The sequence below is a fragment of the Salvia hispanica genome, chromosome 4 (genome assembly GCF_029641045.1).
Source record: "Salvia hispanica isolate PSC_SH4W2 chromosome 4, Shi_PSC_v1, whole genome shotgun sequence".
Lineage (NCBI taxonomy): Eukaryota > Viridiplantae > Streptophyta > Magnoliopsida > Lamiales > Lamiaceae > Salvia > Salvia hispanica.
In genome coordinates, this window is record NC_142695.1 from 38,983,196 (window position 1) to 39,007,312 (window position 24,117).

The window sequence follows — 24,117 nt, forward strand, 5'->3', positions numbered from 1 at the left end:
CACGAAGGCAAAGGCAGCCTGAAAAGAGACACGAAAGATTTGCAAATAACTTAGGACTCACTATAGGATACTTTGAGTCGAAAATAAGAGTAACTCCATCAGTAGGAATGAATCGTAAAGACCTCTTGCACACGCCAAAAGTTTAAGAATCACGTTAGGGGAAGAACGTAAAGCCTTAACTCAAGACTTAGAATTTTGGACATTATGAATGGAGGAGATGACTGAAAATCACGTCACAATCCAAGGAATGACAAATTGCTTTCCTAGCCTTATGATAGAAAATAAGATCCAACGAGATTACCATGGATACCCATGCAAGTACCACGCTAGTGATGTTTTCTTTACCTCGTAACCAAACCGATAAGTCGAAGAAAGAAAGAAATATCGAAAATTGAAATGCCATGCGAATGTCCAGGCCTATTTCTCAACACTTTACCCAAATAACCATCAGGTTAACAATTAGAGTTCACCTTCGACCTCTAGAAAACCATACCAGACAAAGGAAAGTCAAATCACACAACGTATAACTCGGTAGACCCCTAAATTCAGGCTTTCTCAAACCTAACGTATTGCCCGGAAGATCATCCGTACTTACTCCAAGGAAAAGAGGGAACGTTGATAATGTTCATAGACAAAGTGGTTCGATCAACTAAAGAGAGCTGATGTATTTTGTAGATAAAGTCGAAATACGACTGTCACCAACCATAAATACAACCAAATAACGTATCCTGGAGAGCCCTTTCCAATATTGATATGAAAGAGACCTTTTTATCTTGATATGATCATAAGGAATAAATGGTAATAACATGTATAACAGTATATGAGAAACTTAGGAAATGCGTATCCAACAAGTTTATCTTCGTCTCCATAGATGACGTACCTACCTATCCGGATGATAAGAAGGAAAACGTTAGCCAAATAAGTGCGAAAAGGCGCTGCGCTAAGCTTTACAAGTACGAATTGCGATTCAAACAAAGTGGAACCTAGAGCCACTGATAAAATCCCGATGGACCATCGAAAGGGGGAGTCGTGCCATTTTGGAGACCCCAATACCCGAATAAATTCAAGGTTTCTTAAGCATAGTTAGCCCATCGAAAATACCAAAAATGCGAGGCCTATGAACTTACAATCCAAGGAGGAGCGCTAAAATTCTCACGGACCCTGTAAAAAGAAAAAGGCTTTCAAGAAGAACGGAACAACAGTACTAGTATTAATGATAATTGTACAAGAAACAAGCTAGGGTGCCAACACCGTACATCAAAGACTGGACTAAAATGTCCCTAATCATGTGAACTAGGTTTAACTTTTGAAGTAAACATGTTAAGGATCTAGAGGCATGAACTCTATGGAAATGCAATGTGAAATTCCGCAAATAACGAGAGTTTCCAATATATATATTTTTTTTCTCTCTAGCAGAAGGTTTTTTTCCTCGAAAGAATAACTAAGATCGCCAAGGCGTTAAAATAGAAAAAAGGTAAAAGGGCTATCGAAGGAATGATCGTTTGATATTACTATCAAACTATGAAAAAAAAATCGAACACGATTTTCCCGCATGCACAACCTGAAATGTTGTAAAGAGGAAATAATTAAATATGAGTAATGATCTTTGACAGAAGTTCTTTGCGAGAGTTGCAATAGTTAAAGAACGAAATCATATAACAAAGTGAAAACACTGTAAAAGTACAAGGTCCATAGTTGTTCATAATTAAATCGTGCAAATTTCGGGACGAAATTTCTTTTAAGAGGGGTAGAATGTAATACCCCGCTCAAATTAACGTCCTTGAACGTTTATCGAGTAAATAATTATATTAAAGCAAGTAGTATTTTAAACTCTATGTTTTGTGGTATTAAAATTTTTGATGAGTTTTAATTGATAGTTAAGAGCCAACGTGAAACTAATTTTGATCAAGGACTTTAATGTACAAGAGGATACATGAAACGATAAAATAATTGCCCATGTACATTTATAAAGCAGAGGGATATTAAATGTCTATGTACAGAATATAGTCATTTCTCTTCAAATGAGAAATGTATTAATTATATCTAATTTATGATGTTACAAAAATGAGCTAAAGCTTCTTCGCAAAGCTAGTATTCTATCTTCAGGAACCCCAACTTCCTACAAATGATGGGACAAGTCAGAAACGACAGTGTAATAATAGTGTAGTAACAAAAATAACTTCTACCATCTTTAACCATAGTCAACATGTGAATAGTGCAACACTATTCACTGAAAATGACATGGAGTCATCACATAAGTATATGCATCACGTTTTATAATTCAAGTGTATATATATGTGTGTATGTAAAGGCGAGTCATTATTTTCTGCAAAATCTGCAGACAAGAATTTAAATCAAGGGAGACATATCCCCAAAATCAGGAAGAGCGTTGAATTAAAAGCTTTCAATTATTTTTTTTGTTGCATGCGAGTGTCGGCAGAAAGTAGTATAAGGAAGGAGAGTTGTGAAATTTCAAGTTTCATAACTTCTCTGGGGCATCACTTTGCTACACACACCAAAATCCAGTATCACACTTCTGCGACGCACTCTCAAACTTCTTTCTACCAAAATCATACGCACCTAAAATCTCTTTTCACCCAAAATTTTAAGCAAGCAGACAGAAAAGTTTTCCATCTTTCCTAGCAAGTTTCAAGCAAGCATTTTTCAAGAAGGAGAATTTCAAGCAGAAGCACTTCTAAATAAACCTTTTATCGTTCTTTTGAGGTAATGATTTTCAAACCGCAAGTTAACTCTTTTCAAGTTTTATCAAGCACGTCATGTTAGCATGAATTCATATAGAACATAGAATCACAACCAAGCATGCTCTCCTTTTACCAAATACGTCATATTTGTTTTTATTCAAGAAACTAGAAAATCTCCTAACATGTTTCAAAATAAGCCTCTTGTTTTAGCAGCCACTTCGGAAATTTATAATAGAAAATCTAACCGTCCAAATGAAATTTCCTTTGGTCATAATGAAGTTAGATAAGTTGTTTACCTTCCTTTAAAATTTCAGAACGATCGGACTACGTTTGAACCCCCGATCGTATAGAAAATCGACGCTGCTACTGTAGAAACCGACAGCCACTTCCGAAATTATTTCTGGAAAATCTAACCGTTAAAATTTGATCTGATCCTTTATGAGTCTTCTACCTTTGGTTAAAATTTCGTGACAATCGGATGTTGTTTGAATTCCCGATCGTGAAGAAACTCGAGGCTGCACCTTGTGTGGCGAAAATTTAGAAAAGAAAAAGAAAGAGAGAGAGAGAGTTAGGAAGAGAATAGAGATAAATGATGATAAGAAAGAAGTTACGTATAGCAGCTAGTTTGACTCAGTAGGTAATTGAAATAATGATTTTGCTCCCTTGACTTTTGGGCCTTTCAAATATCAAATGAGTGTTAGACTAAAATTAATTAGTCCTTATTTGGAATTCATTATTTATGATTGAATTAATCGCTCGAGATAAAATTCTCTTGAATTAATTTTGAGTAAGTGGGTTTGTATGTAAATCCTCAAGTTTATTAAATTAATTAATCTCTCGATTAATTAATACCAATAATTAAATCTACGGGTTTAATTAAAGTGAATGAGTTTATGAAAGAGAGAAGGAAAATAGGATGCATATCCTAAGAGCATATCATCCGCTATTGTTATTTCTTTGAAGCTAAATAGTTTATTATCTTTTATTGGACAAGGTCCATCGCAAGGAATTTAACTCCAAGTGGGTTAATATTGTCATACGGAGTAAGAAGCATACGAGGTGCACTTTCTTATCCCACAATGGATAAAAGTATAAAGTATTGTTTTATGATGATTAATTATGAAAATAATGTTGTCATGCCTTAAATGTTTTGTTTTATGTATGATGCCTATCTGTTTGGTTATACCGAATGTGCTATGCCAAATAAAGTAAGAAATCGAATTCGGGTCCCAGCAAGGGGAGAGTCCCTACTTGGACTAGTGTACACGTGGACCGTGTGTCATCGAGAGGGTTGGCCGGTCCGGTGCTCGTGGAAAGTGGCCACTTTCCCGGCACATGAAAGTTAAGGTGACCGTAGGAGAACACCATCTCTACGGCACAAGATGTACAGATATGGCAAAGAACAGAAAGAACTTAGACTGTGCAGTCGAAAAATGGTATTTAGTAAACTCAGGTCTTTTTAATAAAACCCCTGAGTGTTACTGTGATAATGGCTTGACAATATTTTCAAATGTATTATTGTAGTTTTCGGCAATGTGTTCACTGAGTACTTTTGTACTCAGCCCTGCATGTACTTCTAAATGTGCAGGTTGAGCTGTGATGGAGGGAAGGGTGCTAATTAAACCAGACCTACTTATAGTTCCATTCAATACTCTCGGAGGTTCGTGTCTTCATACATGGAACCGCGTTCAGTTCCTTCCGCTGTGCATTAAAGCAAGTGAAATTCTTTATTTCTCTAAAGACTCTGATAATTAACCAGTATATTGTATTGTCCCCGACTCGAGTCATTGTGATCGAGCCATTCTATTCATGTATTCAATGTTTATACTCTACAGTCAGAAAGTTCAACCATGAAGTCCATTTTTTTTTACCCAACCCGCATTCTTATTATCCACCACAGTCACGGTATATCGAACCTTGCTATAGTAAGCAAAGTTGGGTCGTGACATGCAGAAACTCGGATATCTCGTGCTCAAGAAATTGATGACTAATGCAAGTATGCAACTATTTTTAAACTATTTTTCCTGTGTACTTTTATGGATATAGTTTAATTTTTGGATGTTTTAGCTTTCTAACCATTGTTCTATGTTGACATATGATCCCTTTTATTTAACTTATACATCTATTTTGTGATGGTATAATAGGTTCCAGGTACACCAACATGTTGGTGGATGCATGAGTTGTCTGTTATTATCCAATTCTTTCTCATGTTTTTTTGCAGTCTCTTCACGCTGGCTTATTATGAAGGTGACAATTGGGAGAGTTGCTATTGGAATGACATGATTGAAAGCAACCTTCAACCTCACAAAAATTATAGAAATATAGGAGCGCGTGATGAAGACAAAGGAAGGAGAGAAAAGATTTGACTAGAAATTCGGAAGATAATTATAAAGACGGAAGAGTTAAGAATTGAAAAATGGATTTGGAGAAGAGGAGGCACCATGTAATCTTTGGAGTTTTTGTATACATTTATTTGTGATTTTATCTTTTATTTGTGTTTTTATAATTAATTCATATATTTAGTATTTATTTATTTATTTATTAGTTTAATTCTACCATCTCAATGCATTTTTATTCAATTAACTTTTTTTATTATATATCTTCAAATAAAATATTTATATGGTAAATTAATTAAAAATCTATATACACATATAGTTTTGGAAGAAATAACAATATTATTGGAGTTATTATAAAATTATTTCATAAATTTTATTTTTGAATGCATAATATGAATTTTTTTTTTTGTTTTTATTTTTATAGTATTAGTATTGTGGTATATTTTATGTAAATCTTTAAATGTTAATAATATATTTAATGTATTTTTATTATAAAGTTAGTGAAATTTGTATTCAATTTTTAGTATATTTAATATATAAATACAATTAATAAACAAATTGTGTTAAATTATTTACTTTATGAAGTTGTTGTAGTTGGATATATATCATGGGCTAGAAAGAATTATTAAGGAGTTACCTTAGCCGTTTAACATAAAAATGATATTTGAAAACTGCTACAAAATTAGATGCACAAAATTAATGAAATTACTAGGTGAATTGTTGATTGATTGACAATTAATATTAACGAGTGCCAATTTCATGTTTAGTTTATGGAATTGATGAGATTAATGAAAATAATGGTATTTAAATAATTAAACGCATAATCAATAATGTAATGGGAATATTTAAATAATATATACATGTTTTAAGCTTTTTTTTCAATTACAAGAAAATTGAATTTTCATGGTTTATTTGGGTAGTAAAAGTGGACTAAACGTTGGTTGACTTGCAATTTTAGTGGCTCGATCTTTTACATTGTTCTACTACGTTTCTACTTAGTTAATTGTACATTATAAGTTAAATGCACATATTAAATTATATATATAAAATGTAAATAATTTAATTTAATTTTTGGCTCCAATAAATAATACCATTGGATGAATAGATGCTTGGACGAATGCAAGTAAGTTTTTTTTTGTTTACCGTTCACAACCCTATTGTAAAGCAATTTCTTGATATGAGCATATAAACATATTTACAACCAAGATTCAGGAACCTCTATTAGTAAGGGATTATCAAGTAGGCCGACCAATGTAAGATATCGAATACAGATCTAAAACCCCCAAATTAGAATAAGTGATCAATTATTGATATTTGGATCATTTGTTGGTCATGATGAGTATTATTTAAAGTTAAGGGTTTAGAATTTAGGTTTCAAGGTTTGGGTTTTTAGTGTATAGGGTCACTATATTGCAATGAAATGAAGCTCGACTAGAAAATGCCTCACCAATGCAATCTTAAAATATAGCTTTTTGATAAAATATCTTAAATCTCATTAGGAAAAGTGGTAGTTATACATTCTTTAGGTTGTGTGATGTAAATTTGCTATATTTTTTAGTCTCACGGTCAAAGTCATTTTTCCAATTTTACGAAAATAATGTACAATATTAGTTTCCACGTATTTATATTTTAGCTGAATCTCAACATGATCACATTAAAATGTCAACACATATTTGTGTTGACATTTTAATAAACTGTGTTAACATTTAATTATAAATGTCGATATAATGTATTAAAATATCAACTTAAGTTTATGTTGACATTTCAGTATCATCGTGTTGACATTTTTAATTCATTGCATTGATGAATTAGCAAGTTAGCAATTTAAGAAAAGTATGCAACGGATCACACCCCTGTGGTCATATTTATTAAAAATATGGAAATGTCATTGATATATTTTTTTTCAAACTTGCTATATCCATATATATTTTTTTCTATATTTATGTACAGTTTTCAATATTATCATTATATAATAAAATTTTCTCATCTCAAATTTGTGATACAAATTATTTTTCATCATTTGTACATATCACAACTTTATTTTAATGAAATTTACTACTTTAATCAAATGTATTATTTATATTTATTATTAAATAAGTACATTACAATTTTAGACCCCATATAATTGTATGATTTAAAAAAAATATTTCATATTTGAAGAGAATAAAGTGGACCGTGCATAGCACGGGTGTGATACTAGTTTATTATAAAGACTGAAAATTCGTCCACATGGGCCATTTAAGTCAATCAACATTCTTCTCTTAGAACATCCACAGTGGCTATAGCTCATCAATAGGCTAGTAATAGTCTAACCAAAAACTCCTTCTATCACATCATCTAGGACTAGAAACTGCATGACACATTATCAGGACCAGAAACTGGACTAGCACTACGACTAGCCACTAAACAAAATTATAAAAAATAAATAAATTACATTTACGCAAATACGAAATTAAAATTTACGACACAAATACGGGGACAATACAACCATTTTATTTAAATTAAAAAAAAGTCCATCCTAAAAAAAATTACATAATTAAAAAAATACATAAAAAAAATCTATCGTCGTGCAGTCTTCCGCGCCCACAACTCTTCAATTAAATCCTTTTGGAGTCGAATATGAGCATCCACTTGACACATGTCGGTATGTGCCTTGAGGCGACCGGCTTCATCGTGAAGTACCCCCATTCGTACGTTGGGGGTGGCCACGTCGTGGCTTGGACCGGCTTCATCAGCATAGTCATTGGTCCAACTAGTCAGTTGTAAACCTTCATCTTCGACTATCATGTTGTGCATGATAATACAGGCGTACATTATATCAGAAATGCAGTGGACATGCGACAAACGCGTTGGACCCCTAACTGCCGCCCATCGAGCCTGGAGCACACCAAATGTCCGCTACACGTCCTTGCGCGCCGACTCCTGCCGTTCCGCAAAGTAGGCCTTCCTTTCTTCAGATGTGCATCTGATCTTCTTCACAAAGACAGGCCACCTAGGGTATATCTCATCCGCCAAGTAGTAACCCATATCATGCTGGTTGCCGTTGGCGACAAAACTGATGGCCGAACCGACGCCCTGGCACTGCTCGTTGAAAAGGGGCGACAAATTGAAGACGTTGAGGTCATTGTTCGACCCGGCTACCCCAAAACAGTCGGTAATCAGCTACGACCTCGAGGATCATCGTGGGATTCTTTCCCTTGTGGCCGGTCATTTGAACTCTTTCCAGGCGGCGGGACAGTTCTTCCACTCCCAATGCATACAGTCTATGTTGCCCAACATCCCCGGGAACCTATGTTTCTCCCCGTGCATCCACATTAGATCCTAGCAGTCTTCGGGGGTAGGGCTTCGAAGATACTGCTCACCGAATATTTCAATGACGCCCTGACAGAAAAACTTCAGACACTGCAGGGCAGTCATCTCACCGATGTGGAGGTACTCATCCCACATGTCTGTTGCGCCTCCGCAGGCCAACTGCCTGATTGCCGTAGTGCAATTTTGTATAGGTGTGTGGCTGGGTCTGCCAGCCGCATCGTGCCTGAACCGGAAACACGTATATCGACGCTCTAAAGCGTCAACGATATGCATAAACAGTGACCTATGCATTCTAAAACGCCGCCTGAAAAGGTTGGCCCCAAACCGCGGCTACGGAGCAAAGTAGTCTTCATATAGCCGCTGATGTGAAGCAACGTGATCCCGATCAACCACACTTTGGCGGTGGACAATGGGTCGAGATACCGCCAGCTACTGCGGCTGCAAGGCCCTTTGTATCAGCCGATTTATCTCACGGGACGTATAGGCCGCCAACTCTTCGTTAAATCGCCGGCTGAACACCTCCTCAGCATCCCCACCACTACCACCACCACTACCACCCACGCCGCTTCCACCCGCATCACTCATTTCACGATATTGCTCTTGTATAGAAATTAAGAGAGAGATAAAATCGTTAAAACAAGTGGTGCGAATGAAAATGACGTGCAGATCGCGTATATATAGAGTTTCAGAAATAAAAATAATAATAATAATAATAATAAAATGCCCTGGCCGGTCCGCTAGCCGATCGGGAGCCTGCAATGGCGGCCAACGAACCGGCTAGCGCCCGAAAATCGACGTGGGCTAGCCGATCGGCTCACCGATTTATCGCTGGCCGATCGCTTTGGTAGGCTAGCGGACCGGCCAGCGCCCACGAATCGCCTAGCCGGCCTGCTAGCCCGATAAAATAAGAGAGAATTAGAAAGAAAAAGTAAATAAAGTATTGTTTGTGGAGAATACGTTTCACCTCATTAGAGAGAAAAGAGTTTAAAAAGTGCATATTTTTTGTTGAACGAACTTTAAAGAAACTAGTACATATTCTTGTGAGACAGAAGAGTATTTACCACTGCGAAAAGAAATAATTTTAGTAATGAACAACACAAATTTAGTTTTAGTGTACTTAATATAAGTGAAAATAGAGAAAAAGTAGTTGAATACTCATCTTTTTAAAAAAATGAGATTCACCATGGAGAAATACTACCCTTAGAGCGCTAGCAATGGGGCCGATTGCAAAAGCCGAGCGATCGGCCCCCCATCGGCTCTCATAGGCCTCCATTGTGGGGAGGAGGCCTATCTCCCATCCCCTTCGGCTCCGCCCCGAAGCCATAGATCGGCCCAGCCGATATCCCTTTTTTAGTATTTTATTTTTAATTTAATTCAAATCCACTATATATACCTCATTACTCATTAATTCACATTCATCCGTTTCCAATGTCAATTTTACTTCTCTCCACGGTGATATGAACTTCTCCAATTTTACATCAATTCACATTTTATCTATCTTTATCTCTTTTTTTTTTAAATGTTTAATTTAAGTTTATTTTGTTTTTAATAAAATTTGTTTTTTGCCGTATATTACGTTGTCTTTAATTAACACCAACAATTAAAAGTGAAATATATAAAAATAGTGATAATGTGAAAATGAGACGGGCTCTGAGATAGGCTGTGGGATGGCTCTCATTACAGGGAGATAGGTCTGAGATGAGCCTGCTGACGTGGCATGAGAAAATGGAGATAGGCCCTGAGATGGGCTCCGGAGAGAGGTCACCACTGCTAGTGCTCTTACTTTTTAGTAAAAAGTACTCTCTTCGTCCCATTGAAGATGACTCACTTTCATTTTTGGTTTGTCCTAACCAAGATGAACCCATTACCAAAAATAGAAACTCATTTATCTTTACTTTATTCCATCTCTCTTACTTTATTCTCTGCACTTAACACACAAGTGCCGAAAAGAAATGTCTTCACTACTACGAAACGGAGGGTGTATAACAATTAATTTTGGTGCCAAAACAAAAATATAAATCTATTTTTATTGTGAACAGAAGTACTCCTAGTAAAATACATCTTCCATTGTAATATACTCTATTCGTCCCACAAGAATATGCATTCTTTCTCTTTTTTTAGTCCATCCTAAAAAATATTCACTTTCTAATTTTGAAAACTCTTTTCTCAAATGAGGTGAGACCCATTTTCTACTAACAATACTTTAATTACTTTTTTTCTCTACCTTTCTCTTACTTTACCAATTTTACATAAAAATCCGTGCCGAAACCAAAGTGCATATTCTTTGAGAACGGAGTATGTGATTGGTATCCTCGTTTGACCGTCTAAGTGATCAATTTCTCTTTTAGCAAAAAAACAATACTACTTAATCCACTATTATAGGGGCATTGATACAAGGACATTCAGTTGCATTCTTAGAAATGAAACATGACAAAATTTCCCTAAATCATGTAAAGCTTCTTCGCGGGAAAAGGGGCTATTTGAAATCCCAGCTGAGCTCTGTTGAAATGCCAAAGTGGCAAAACTGGATAATAATGTAAGAGAGTTAGGCTCAAAATCATCAACTATACTACACATGGTAGGTAGTTAAATATAAAATCTCACAGAAAAACTAAAAGATATATACCGATTTTTCTAGATCTTGTGAACATTGTATCCTACATCCTCAGATTTCAAGTTTTCCTCCCATCCCTCAAATTCAGATCCACCAAACATCACCTGTTTAATCCCGACATAACTGTCATTCAAGTCAAAGTGGTCAGAGACGAAAATACTATGAAGCAATTTATCATCTGTTTTCTGGTGATACTCGTAGAGCAAGACTGAAAAGAAAAGAGAGAGATTTGTGTCTTACTCAGAGCTTAATTGTGTTAGAGCATTAATCAAAATATCCAAGAGTAATGGTTCCACGGTGCCAATATCAACCCTGTCAGTAAATACTAACTAAATAAGCAAAAATACATTGTATTGGATCTTTTCAGAGACACATTCCAACCCCTAAATAATTTATAAGATCAAATACTTTACCATATTCGAGCTAAGTTATGCTGGACCTCAAGGTCGCCTATATTGTAAAATGTTGTTGGACTCACATTTGCTCCTTGAATAGCATCGTAACTTGGTCTCATGTCCAAAGGAGCTTGTGATAGCTGTAAAAAACAGAGCAAGAAATCAACTAATTATAGGAATAGGAATCTGTGGTTTTGCAATTCTCCAATGTTTGTTCACGCTAGATGTAAAGAAATGTGTGTTGAAGGATCTTTACCTGCATATTCATAGAGTTGCAACCACCAAGTCTTCCAATAATGTGCCATGATCGAATGGTCTGAATACAAGTTCATTCAAGAATAAATAACTTGGATTAAGTGCCTAAATTAATGGAATTGGGTGACAGACACTCACATCGCTGATCAGGGAAATATCTTGCTCAAGTGGTGCATTATAGAATTCCAACCATATATACGAATTTGAGAAATCAAATCTGGCCAAATGATCCAGGAAATGGGTCACTTAACCAATGTACTTGAAAGGTGATCTTAGACTTTTCATATATTGACAACAAGAAGACGGTTATGTGTCTTCCATGAAAAAGGACACCAAAATCTTAGAAAGATAGTGACAAGTAAATCGAGTCACAATAATCTCTAGCTAAAAATTTAGGACTTTGATCTCCAGTACAATGTAATAACACAGGATGCAATATATAAAACATAAAGAGGTAATACTGTTACTTTAAGACATCAGAATGAGATAGTTGCAACTTACATCTTTTATTCATATTTAGCAATGTCTGCCATACCATTTAGTATGTATAACTATGAAAACAAGTGCCTCCCATACCCATCATAAGTTATCCTGATATTCACTGGGACTAAGATATCTTGATGTGTGCCCCAAATGAGAAAAATAGTGTGTAAGTAATGCAAACCAAATTCCTACGGAATCAAAACCCAAAGTGCAGATAATGCAAACTAGTATAGGTCAGGCGAACAGAATCTCTAAATAACGTGGCCAACAATCAGCCGACATATGCATCTGTAATGCTCAACGTCAACAATCATGCCAACTGAATATCCAAACAAGTAGCTCAGATATATCCGAATTAACTAAGTTTTTCCTTCATTTAAAGTGAATTTGAGATGAGCTCTTCAAGATTTAGAACGGATTAGGATGAATAAATGGCTGCATATTATCATCATAATCTTAACCTAACACTTGTAAGTTTTAGAAATGGGAAACAAAAGGCGAGTTTCAACTGTCTGGATAAGCTAAGCTCGTACACAAAACAGAAAATTGCATTCAAACTTGGTATACAAATGCGAGTCCACTTACTTGTTAAAATGCACCTTCATTGGGTTTGGTGAGCCAGTTTTGGTGTGCAGTATTTTGTTCCTTTTCTTCCTCAACCTCTCCTCCATCTTTCCAATAAAATACAATTACATACACCATACATAAAATTAAGCTGAAATTGAATTAAATGAACCCCAATTTTATATCCAAAAAATGACCTTGGACTTAGCTTTATCCGGATCATCGAGGCAGGAGCCCATAATCTCGGCGAACTCAGGGTCTTTATCGTAATCATTTTCCTCGCCTTGTCGACCACCAAACCCGCCTCCAGCCCAAGACACATCGATGGCTTCTTCATCATCTCGGCCACCAAATCCGTTTGTTTCGTGTTGGGAGTGGGGAGTCTTGGTCCTCAGCCGCGAATAAAAGCCGGCATGATGAGGCGGTTTGGCGCGTCGGAAGGGGAGGATTTTGTTTGGCGGAAGAGCGGTGAAACAGGGTTGGAGGATAAGCATGAGGGATATGTTGAAATTGAATGCGTTTGAGGAGTGGTGGAGACGAGTTTAGCGGAAGAATTGCAAGATTATCAGTCGGCCATTGAAGGAGTGAAGAAGATATGCAGATTAAATCACCTCTTCCTATGAATATCTTTTACTTGCTTCATAAAAATATTTAAATTAACAAGAGTGTTAAGATATCTAAAATTCTGTATCCATTTTATTAGGTAACCGATTATTTCATAATTAGTGTAAACACATTAAGCTTCAATTTCATAAAATTAATTATGTCAATAATAAGGTACTCCTATTACAATTCAACCTAATCTAAAACACATAACAAAATATACTAAATGAGACTGGGTGACATCTCTCATAATAAAACTACAATGAATTATAAAAGCCCAATTGATATACAAAAATGAATAGGACTAAGTACGTATCATCATACTCCCTCCTTACGCCAAAAATAGACATAGTCATAAGGTCCACATTATTAATACTCCTTCCATCCTACATAATTTTATCCAGTATTTCATTTTGGATCGTCCCACATAATTTTACACACTTCACTTTTACCATTTTTGGTAGTGGACCTCATATCCCACTAACTCATTCCTACTCATATTTTATTATAAAATTAATACTTTAAAAGTAAGACCCACATCTCACCAACTTTTTCAACTCACTTTCCTTTAAATTTCTTAAAACCCGTGTCGGGTCAAAGTGAATAAAATTATGTGGGACGGAGGGAGTAATATTTAAATGTTTAAAACTTTTTATATTTAGATATAGTCTAATTTTACTAGACGATCCAAAATAGTAAATCTTGTCTATTTTTTGTGGACAAAGGGAATAGTATACAGATAAGAAAGGCAATGAGGTTGAAATAGGAGTAGGCAATGCAGTGCCCATAGACATGGAGTACTATAGTACCACAACCACTCTCAACTAGTATTAGTAAACCACTTGTTCCAACGATCGATTACCACATGGTCCACATCTACTATCCAAAATGGTTAAAAGTATAGCAAAGTCATCCAGATAAATGAAATCCTCATCACATGAATGTCAATATATAAGTGTAAGACAATTATACTGCATATGATTGAACTGCCAACCTGATATTCTGATCATAAGCAAAAATTGTGATATGTACAATATCAAATCAACTAGCAATGTAGGCCACTATATACTTCATCTCAAAATCGTATATTGCACAGCTAAAACATGCATGGATCTCAAATAGAAACAAAGGCCCTCTTGTTAAAGCAATAACTTGCTCATCCATGGATCAAGCACAAGCCAAGAACAGTGGCAAGCCCTGTACATAGGAGATCCTTCTGTAGGTAGAGCAAACAAATTTAGTAAGCCTTGTAAGCATACATATATCCTCGAAGTTTCCTGACTTCTTCAGATGACCCATTGAGTAAACTATCCACATATAGGCATACTCCAGCTCCACTGAAAGGGTTCAAAGCGATGCTTTCAGTTAGCAAAAATGCAAGCATGAAGCAACTAAACTTTATTCAGAAAAAATTGGAAACTGTGAATTAGGGTCTACCATAATGGCGCCAAAGGAACCCACATGATTTCCCATCTAAACTTTGCCAACCTGCGTGAGAGACATAAATCTAACATTGGAAAGTGAAATCATACAACAGAAAAAGGACTCTCCAACATGTTCTTTAGTTTTACGACCAAGTCATTTTATGTTCTCATTCACTAGCAGAGTAATAAAATCTTGAAGTTATGACCCAACGCCAATTCATAAAAGAAATGGATGGACGAATAATAGAGTAGCTTGGGGCAAGTGTGCTGGTTTATAGCTTTTCAAAATTGAATATAAGACACATAATCAATACACTTCCTAGAAATAATAACTAGAGTAGATAAATTCCACAATTCCTCATCCAAAAATGAGTTAAATATATAGCAAAAGGAATTCACGGCATATATTAACAGCTCACCTCAGCATGTGGTGCAACCAGAAGATCGCCAATAATGTACCAGGTAGAAAAGAGTACCAAAGCCAAAGGTGATGGCGCTTTGAGTGATGCATAAGGCCAGTGATGATCATCAAACATGTGATAACAGCTACCAGCTCTGGAACATAGTTTCAATCAAACAGAGTGTGGCAAGATTTCGAATTAATACTAGTATACAAAACATAAGTTGGTACTTGAAACAAAACACCAGTTTCATTAGTTAACTTATTTCCAATGGTTGAAAGGTGTTGTGAATTAAAAAAAGTATTCTCCAACTTGAAACTTATCACAGTGTAGAAGTAGCCTTCTACATATAAACAAGTGTTTTGGTAAATCAATGACCATTGGGTGGCCTCGAGAAACCACTATAGTCGGGAACGGGTAAAAGCTTGCACAGCTCATCTAGACATCTCCCCATTCTATATGAATATCCATCCAATCATGTAAAGTGGTCAAATAGCATGCTTATCGTGGATACAAAAAAGAGCAGACAGAGATCAAATAGAGAAGATGAGAATGCAAACCTGCAAATACAATGCTCCCTGAGTCAATCTCATACATGAAGTAAGCATGATACTGCTGCAAATGGGAAAAAATAACAACATGAAAAAAAGGCATAAACCCTTGTGCTTGTTTGGTAGCCTAGATAAGACCAAGATATATGAGTTATACGGATTATTTGGCTGTTTGGTAGATAAAATAAGACCATGTTAGGCTATCAAAGCCCATCTCGGCCCGCTGAGGCACGGAGCGAATTAGTTCAAAAGGGTGGATGATTTAACAGGCCAAAAGAGTGATAGCATATCCTTATCTTAAAGCTCATCTTAATTAATTATCTAGTGCTAATTTAACATGCCTACCAAACATGCACTTAATTTGCTTCGTATAAGTTTAGCTCAATGTCTTCAAGTTTACAGTGCTCATCCAGAAATGGGGTAGCATCACCCATCACTGTAGCATTAATCACATACTGCTATAAATGGGACCCACATGAAGGTTTTTCACTCATACCATACCAGAGTCAATAATCCCCAAGATAGAATTTTAGACGTCCCATATTTACTGCTATAAAGTCAAACACTCAGATCTTCATGCTTCGGACAAAATCAACTGAAAAGTGCAGATTAACATTATTATTTCCCCTAAAAGTTTCGAACAATTTTAATTGATGGTTAGAATGTAGTAGCAAATAAATATACTTTCCATGTTTTCTTAATGTTATTTAAATTATGTCTGGCGGCATAGAGTCCTCCTTGAAATGGAAAATACAAATATTCTTATTCAAATACACGCAGCTAGTAAATGAATGTTAAAGGAATAGATAAATAAACACGGTTGCGGTGGGAGATCAAATGATAGAAAACATACCAAATCCCATGGAGAAAAGGCCTGTTGATACATTGAATAAACCAGGAAAATCATGTAACAGAAAAGCAGTCCGGCAAACACACTCTACAGCAATATCAGATGAGGGGAAAACAAACAATTAATTCAACCCAATTAAGAGTAATGTTATCATGTGTTGAAGATTTTAGGCACAAACCCTCCATAGAAGAGACTGTTGGGCGTGAATCTTCTCCAGGGACCGGACCAATTCCTCTTGCTCTGCACACACACACGCATACGACATTCATCAATCTAAGCAACTTAAATCAAATTGTAATTCACTAATAGACTCCAATCCAAATTCGAAACAAATGAAAAGAGAATCTGCAAACAGAAAATCACCTTGGATGTCAATCGGACGGGAGTCGTCCCGAGTTGGAAGCGAGTAGTCGTCGTCGCCGTCGACATCCCCCGCCGATTTTCTCAATGTTCTCGCGAGCTTCTGCATCATTCCTCTGAATTAGTACTTCTCTTTCTGATTGTAGGATATATAATTGGCGTTTGAAAAATTCTCTGATTTCTTCGATTTCTGGATTTCCTAATTTTGTTTATTCGAATATATGGAATAAAATTATTAATATATTGACAAGTCAAATTTTAGTAGCAGAATTGGATTCCGCTTATTGAGAATGTGACTAAACTCCAATGTTTTAAAAATTGGATCGGCCGGTGAACCGATGAGGCTTCTGGTTCACGGTTCAACCGGTACAATCATTGGTCGAACCATTTTATCTTATAAATATAAAATAAAATATACTTTTACAAAATATATTAAATTTAATGAATAATAAATTATACTAGTAATTAACAGTGATATATAACTAAAACATATATTAAACATTCTAAGTAAACTAAATATTAAGAATATTTAAAATAAGTGAATGGTAAAATTTAAATAGTTATTAAATGAGTAAAGGTCATTTTTTGTCCTTAACATATGACGATTTTTTGATTTTGGTCCATAACATTATCTTTTGAATTATTTGGTCTTTAACAAATAAATATCGGTCATATTTGGTTCGAAATGGACGGAGCTGTTAAAAATTAACGGTCAACGAATTTTAAATCAATTTTGACCGGATTAAGAGTTTTAAAAATTAGAACTTTTTTTCTTTTTCAAATAAATTCTATTTTTTTAAAAATTATTTTTATTAAAAGGAATTGCTTGTATCATTTAAAAACCCTAGAATAAGTTTACATTCTTATTCTTTTTTCATCTTCTTCATCGTTTCTTTTGGAGACAAAACCCTAGTTCTTGGAAGAACATCAAGTAGCCCCAACTCGCCAACCATGGACAGTTCGAACTACAGCAGAGAGACCGGTGGGAGTGGCGGTGGACGTGACCTCCGATTCAGGTGCGAATTTGGCCATCGCAAGAATCGGGCTTCACTCTGAATCGTCAACACCCATGGAAAACCAACAAGGGGGAAGCTATACTTCCTCCTCCTCTCAAACGTCCACTTATTATCACGAGGATTGCCGCGTTCGTACCAACTCATGGAAAACTAGGGTTTTTCGCGAGATCTAGGGTTGAATCGACGGTTGATTTGTATGTAAATCGCCGCCGCGAACTACGGTGGAATCGCCGGCGAGAACCTCACTTCGATTCGCCGGCGAAAACTAGGTTTTTTTTGCCGGTGTGCAAAGTGAGAGAGATTGGGAGATGGACGCGATTTCGCGATTGAGAGAGATTGGGAGATTTCGTGATTTCATTTTCTTTTGTTATATTATTTTTATGTTTAATTTAATTTTGTAATAGTTATTATTATTATTTGTAGTTTTTTAGATTTAGGTTAATTAGATATTAGACATTAATTAAACATAATTAAAACTCTTAATCCGGTCAAAATTGATTTAAAATTCGTTGACCATTAATTTTTAACAGCTCCGTCCATTTCGGATCAAATGTGATCGATTTTTATTTGTTAAGGATCAAATAATTCAAAAGATAATGTTATGGACCAAAAAAAAAAATCGCGATATGTCAAAGACCAAAAGGGACTTTAGTCTTTAATTTATAGAAATATGTTTAATTAATTTACTTATTTCAAGAAATTAGTAACAATCATATTCGTACTACAACTTACAACAAAATAGAGAGTGTAAAATGGGGTGGAGTTAAAAATGGATTTGTCGCGCCAAACTATATATGGAGAGGCGTAAAAGCGCGAAACCCCAAATCCATCGGCTTCCACACTACTCGTGTGCTGCTTTCTGCTTTACGGCCTCCATCTCTTCATCGTTTCACGATGGTACACCCTTCGCTTTTCGTTTTTTCCATTTTTAAGATCTACTATTAGTTATTGTTTCGGTTTATCTGCTCATTTGACGGATTTTTGCTATTTACTTTGAGAAATCGCCAATTTATCTGCCATTTTGTTTCCACATTTGAGAATTATTGTTTCGCCTAGGTTTGTAAGTTGCAGTAGGCTTGTGTTTATCAGTTTTCAGTGACTGTATATTGGATGGTAATTGGTCCGGAGGTTGAGAATTGGACTGGCTTTTTAATTTTGGTACAGACTTGTGAGTATTAAGGATCATATTAAACACTGATGTTATTTGTTAAATTGTATTTTGGTGTGTTTCCTAGACTCGATGCATAATAATTTGGTAAAATTGTTTGATCATTGTTCCTGATTCTTTACATTCTGCAAATCTCCACCACTTTTGTATTATGTTCTGTTATCTGTATCTTGATATTCAAGGCAAACTACTCAGGAAACTTATCATGCAACTGGGACATTATAAATAACGTATGACAAATTTGATATATTCAGCATGTTTCTGATGCATATTTGGGATTCAGATCTCAATGTATCTATTGGCTTATGTGTTAAAATTGGTTATATCTTCTACTCCTGATACTTATTGATTCTGTTTTATTACTTTGTATTTCCATCTATATCATAGTAGAGCAGTTGCAGCCCTTCCATAATTCTAACGTTTGTTTTGGTTATGTGCAGTCAAAGAAAAGAGGGCTCTCTTTGGAGGAGAAACGTGAGAAAATGTTACAGATTTTCTATGACTCTCAGGACTTCTTTCTCGTAAGAATCTCAACCAGTGTGCTCATATTGTGTTAATTTCTAATGTCATTCATGTCTTGAATCATCCAATTCGTTTCCAATGGTTCTTCTCTATCTACCAATTCTACCCAGGGGATTGCTACCTTTAAACATTTAGCTTCTATGCATTTGCAAACTAGCATCAACATTATGATTTTTTTCCTCACGTGCGTAGTCATCAAGATGACGTAATGACTAGTGCTTCCTGAGTTTATGATCATATTTGTTAATTGTTATAAAGGAGCTCTATTCAACTCTGTCATTATCTTTAGTACTATTGTAACATTATGGTTCCACATCAACTAATGATATGGTAAAGTAAAATGGGATGTCACTTCCCCTTTCTGAAAGTGAGAACCATTATGTGTGCCTATGTAACGAATATAATAAATTAAACTAATAACCTGTATACATTTTCAGCCAGCTTCTAGTAGATTCTAGGAAATATTATCTGCTTCTGTTCCATATATGTAAATTGAAACTATCACAAGTAGATAGCCTGTGCATATAACACAATCTGGGATAGGAAAGGCATCAAAATAGTTCACTCCACTAGGGACTCATGTTTGCTCCTGCTATTAATTTGAATAATGGAACCTTGTTCCATACTTCTATTCAGAGGTTGCGACTTGCTTCTTTTCATTGTAGTTCTCTTAGATTTTGCTTCTAAATTATCTTGCTGTATGCAGATTGAAGAGCTCATGGTTTAGTTCTAACATGACTATTATCAAAATATATAGACTTGGTATTGAACTGGGTGCTTATCTAAAAAATTTAATGCACTTGAAAAACTTGCGTATAACCAACAGTTGGTGTGACAACCCACTATCTTCTGCTGATTACTTCATATCCCAGGACGTATTACACATTTTGTTTCTCAGTCACAATTTCCCTTAAGAAGTAGGTCTATTTATTGAAATTGATCCACAAGATATAAATGTTTTCATTTTTGTAAGTTCTACTCGCTAACTTGCTAAGACCACTGCTTGTTTCTGAAATTTTTTATAGCTGAAGGAACTCGAGAAATCGGGCCCCAAAAAGGGTGTGATTATGCAGTCAGTGAAAGATGTTGTCCAAAGTTTAGTAGACGACGACCTTGTTTTCAAAGACAAGATTGGAACATCTGTGAGTATCATTATTGAGATGGATAATATAAAGCTTCTTACTTTTATCTTGCATGAAATGGTTATGCATAATATGTTCTTCATGTGACATTGTGCTTTAAGTTATGTAGATATCCTCTCTAATTTTCATTGTACTTCCAATCTTTTCAGGTATATTTTTGGAGTCTTCCTAGCTGTGCTGGTAACCAGGTTGTTTGATAGTTAAGTTCATATACTGAATCAGAATGAGATTTAAGCCAATTTTGATTGAAACAATCTGTGAGTTTGCTCCAGTTAAGAAATATACAGAAAAAGCTTGACGCTGATCTCCAGAGTAGTGAAAGACGATATGCAGAACTTAATGAACAGTACAATGTTTTGAAGAAGGGACGAGAGGAATCTGTAAGTACATCATCTGCAGAGCTTTTACTGATTACATTAGTTGATTAACAGTGTTTCACAAGCTTCTCACTCTATTAGGATGAAAGGGAGAAGGCTCTTTCTGAACTTAAAGCTATTGAGAAGAAATATAAAGAGCTCAAGGTTAAATACCGTATCTTCTTGTGAAATGCATTCTGTTATAAAATATTGATCTCTGAAGTTCCTGCCCTTGTTCTTCAGGATGAAATTTCACAGTACGCAGACAATGATCCAGCTACATTTGAAGCAATGAGTAAGTTTTTTCATCATTTCTGTTTCAAAATTCCTGTTTTTCCTAAACTCTGTTAGCGGTGGATCTTTCACCTCTTCATGGTTCTCTTGGACTAAATTATTTACATATTCTTACGTCTTTTGTTCTCCTGCAGAGCAAGCCACAGAGGTAGCTCTTGCAGCGGCTAATAGATGGACAGGTTCTTGTATATAATTGAATTCATATTCTGTTCCTTCAAAGTTCCAATAAATTTTTGCTCATTATGTAATTTTCGTTTCTCTTGTTTCCCTGTCCGTTACATGTCATGCTTTTGCAGATAACATCTTCACACTGCGACAATGGTGCTCAAAAAACTTTCCTCAGGCAACAGAACAACTCGAGCAACTTTACAATGAGGTACATAGCTATACTCAAGCTTGATTGCAATTAGATCTTTTGAGATTGTGGAAGAACTAGGCAAAAGAATTAGATCCTAGGATTAGCATCCTTCCATGTTAAGTAATATTTGATTGTGCTTGTCATTATGTTGAATAGGTCGGAATAACTGATGACTTTGACTATGTGGAGTTACCTCCACCTGTTCCAGTTTGCTCTAACCGTGAAACTGAGGGGAACGTTTGAGCTTTGTAGCTTGAGGTGAGAAAGCAGCACACAGTACATATTGAAAATCAAGGGGATTTTAAGAAGCTGGCTTTCTTGACTCTTTATAAAGATTGGCTCTTAATGCTTATATACTTGATAGTGACAGTGATATAATGTTAATTGCAGCATGAACTGCCAATTTCCCCATTTTTAGTTTTGAAAATATATTGGTGACATCTTGTCAACTTAGCAACTTTTGCTGCGCGCATATATCAAAAAATTGAAGAGGAAAAAAACTCTGGCGTGGACTTCTGCACTAATATTGATGAATTCTGTCAGGGTTTTATAATTCACCGTTAAGCTTTGTTAATGCACAATTAGAATTTATTAAGAGGTGATACGTCTTAAACCACAATTATAGTTTATCTGTTATAATTAGGATTTAATCATGATAGAGTGTATCATAAATTCATAATGCACAAAAATGTGCCTACCATATTCGGTATATCTTTTGGGTTCGGGTCCATTCCATCAATAGTTGTTGTCGGCCATACCCAATTTCCAGCTATGAAAAAACGTTAGAAAGAATGAAGAAAACAGGATTACAATCTATGAGAGGTGTGGTGTGCTATGGATCATCTTTCAGCTCATTCCTCTCCAATATCATACTATATTGGAATAATTCAATATATATATATCAAAATTACAATTAAATGCCTATGCCTAATTTATCATTTGACTCGTTTCGTTGCAATACGTTCACAATACATTTATTTTATGTTGAGTTAGTTTAATGCAGTCGAGGTGGGCATATATTACAATGATGATCGACGATGACATTCAACAGGACTTTACTGAAGGTGAGATGCCATTTTACAAAAAGAAAATGATTTAGTTGGAAAAATGATCATCAATAATAGAACATCATGTGGTAGGTGGTTTGTTTTCTATTACATGTAATAAAAAATATTATTTGTCAATATTTATTATACTACTAGTACAAAATAAATATGATTATAGTACAGTGAATCATAATTAATACTCCCTCTGTCCTATTAGAAATGAAACGTTTGCTTTTTCACACATATTTTGAAAAAATAATAATAAATAGTTAAAGTGGAGAAAAAATAAAGTAAAAAAGAAAATAATATGAAGGGGACTCTCCTCTACATTATTCTCTCTCTTACTTTATTTTTTCACCACTTTAGTTATTTATTATAATTTTTCCAAAACAAGTGCGCAAAAATAAACGTTGCATTTTTAATGGGACGGAGGGAGTACTACTTTAATGGAGTATCAATTTATAAGGAACGAAGTTTTAAAAAAATTATACTCCAATAATGGATTCATTAATTTTAGGGATATCAATGCAACACGTAAGTGGTAGGCTGACTTAAATAAACGGTTAAATTTATATGGAGTTTTGAAATTTCTAGTCCGATAAAAGTAAAACCTAATTAGCCTGCAATCCAAGTAGGTTGACCTGGAACCAGATGGGCTGACCCGGTGAATTAGACCTAGGTGCAACTATTTTATATTGTTTCATCTATTTGACACTTAATTCAACACTTCAGTAGTGATTTTTATAATATAAGTAACCTTCAATTTTATTATTAGATATACATATACTCTCTCCATCCCATAAAAAAAAGGGACATTTGGAATAGAAACAAGAATTAGTGCATATTTGGTAGAGGGAGGGAGAGAGAGGAAGAGCATAATTGTTGAAATAATGTTAGTGCATAGTGAGATCCAAATTATTAATAGTGTTTAATCGCGGCCTAGTGATATAAGTTGTAAATAAATTGATGTATATGGATAATGAGTTGGGGAGAACTTTCCATAAATATAAATAAGCTCTTTTTGTAGGACGGACAAAAAAGAAAAATATCCATATTTTTATGGGACAAAGAGAGTATTAGATTATTATTAATATGATGATAGATAAACAAATTAGAAAATTCAAATTCACTATAAGAAATATTTTATTAATTTTTAAAATATACTTTAAAATTTCTCAAAATATATTTATATTTTATTTTATCTATTCCAATCTTAAAGTAACTGGTATTGTTTGACTAATATTCTAATACTTCTATTCGGAAATAATTATTGTGTTGATATTGATAGACTTCAATTCATTATTACACACAATATATCGATCTGTATGTATCAATATATTGTTCTGACAATATCCATATATAGTA

General features: G+C 35.0%; 3 protein-coding genes and 2 long non-coding RNA genes across 5 annotated transcripts; 2 read left to right on the forward strand and 3 right to left on the reverse strand.

The window, feature by feature from the left end:
• Window positions 1-1,877: 1,877 nt before the first annotated feature.
• On the reverse strand, window positions 1,878-3,146 carry LOC148928617 (uncharacterized). Its single transcript, XR_016137787.1, has 2 exons — window positions 2,999-3,146; window positions 1,878-2,119 (listed from the first exon to the last, which is right to left on the reverse strand). It is a non-coding gene; the product is annotated as an uncharacterized LOC148928617 (long non-coding RNA).
• LOC148928618 (uncharacterized) lies at window positions 2,388-5,239 on the forward strand. The gene is made up of 4 exons (XR_016137788.1): window positions 2,388-2,724; window positions 3,697-3,761; window positions 4,291-4,698; window positions 4,924-5,239. It is a non-coding gene; the product is annotated as an uncharacterized LOC148928618 (long non-coding RNA).
• Window positions 5,240-10,686: 5,447 nt separating this feature from the next.
• Window positions 10,687-13,303, reverse strand: LOC125193199 (oxidoreductase/transition metal ion-binding protein (DUF3531)). The gene is made up of 8 exons (XM_048090955.2): window positions 12,859-13,303; window positions 12,683-12,768; window positions 11,753-11,831; window positions 11,616-11,675; window positions 11,378-11,499; window positions 11,205-11,276; window positions 10,977-11,087; window positions 10,687-10,874 (listed from the first exon to the last, which is right to left on the reverse strand). Exons 1-7 carry the CDS (start codon window positions 13,153-13,155, stop codon window positions 10,985-10,987), a joined length of 819 nt encoding a protein of 272 aa, XP_047946912.1. The 5' UTR covers window positions 13,156-13,303; the 3' UTR covers window positions 10,687-10,874; window positions 10,977-10,984.
• Window positions 13,304-14,182: 879 nt separating this feature from the next.
• LOC125193005 (histone-lysine N-methyltransferase) lies at window positions 14,183-17,055 on the reverse strand. The gene is made up of 7 exons (XM_048090704.2): window positions 16,854-17,055; window positions 16,669-16,730; window positions 16,494-16,577; window positions 15,650-15,704; window positions 15,108-15,243; window positions 14,702-14,752; window positions 14,183-14,601 (listed from the first exon to the last, which is right to left on the reverse strand). Exons 1-7 carry the CDS (start codon window positions 16,960-16,962, stop codon window positions 14,502-14,504), a joined length of 597 nt encoding a protein of 198 aa, XP_047946661.1. The 5' UTR covers window positions 16,963-17,055; the 3' UTR covers window positions 14,183-14,501.
• A 1,579-nt stretch (window positions 17,056-18,634) lies between these two features.
• On the forward strand, window positions 18,635-22,159 carry ATMND1 (Mnd1 family protein). The gene is made up of 10 exons (XM_048095245.2): window positions 18,635-18,763; window positions 19,475-19,555; window positions 20,582-20,698; window positions 20,848-20,886; window positions 20,971-21,078; window positions 21,157-21,219; window positions 21,298-21,349; window positions 21,483-21,527; window positions 21,645-21,724; window positions 21,863-22,159. The coding sequence occupies exons 1-10, from the start codon at window positions 18,761-18,763 to the stop codon at window positions 21,947-21,949; spliced, it is 675 nt and encodes a 224-aa protein (XP_047951202.1). The 5' UTR covers window positions 18,635-18,760; the 3' UTR covers window positions 21,950-22,159.
• The last annotated feature ends 1,958 nt before the right edge of the window (window positions 22,160-24,117 follow it).

Excerpts from the sequence above, each read along its gene's own strand:
- LOC125193005 (XM_048090704.2), bottom strand. The coding sequence starts at position 16,962 with ATGATGCAGAAGCTCGCGAGAACATTGAGAAAATCGGCGGGGGATGTC. Across the intron at positions 15,705-16,493 it reads CCTTTTCTCCATGGGATTTG|CAGTATCATGCTTACTTCAT; the intron begins GTATGTTTTCTA and ends TCCCATTTGCAG. Across the intron at positions 14,753-15,107 it reads TGGTTGCACCACATGCTGAG|GTTGGCAAAGTTTAGATGGG; the intron begins GTGAGCTGTTAA and ends TCTCTCACGCAG.
- LOC125193199 (XM_048090955.2), bottom strand. The coding sequence starts at position 13,155 with ATGCTTATCCTCCAACCCTGTTTCACCGCTCTTCCGCCAAACAAAATC. Across the intron at positions 11,832-12,682 it reads ATGAAGGTGCATTTTAACAA|ATTTGATTTCTCAAATTCGT; the intron begins GTAAGTGGACTC and ends TCATTTGGCCAG. Across the intron at positions 11,500-11,615 it reads GCAACTCTATGAATATGCAG|CTATCACAAGCTCCTTTGGA; the intron begins GTAAAGATCCTT and ends TGTTTTTTACAG.
- ATMND1 (XM_048095245.2), top strand. Across the intron at positions 21,220-21,297 it reads AGAAATATAAAGAGCTCAAG|GATGAAATTTCACAGTACGC; the intron begins GTTAAATACCGT and ends CTTGTTCTTCAG. Across the intron at positions 21,350-21,482 it reads AGCTACATTTGAAGCAATGA|AGCAAGCCACAGAGGTAGCT; the intron begins GTAAGTTTTTTC and ends GTTCTCCTGCAG.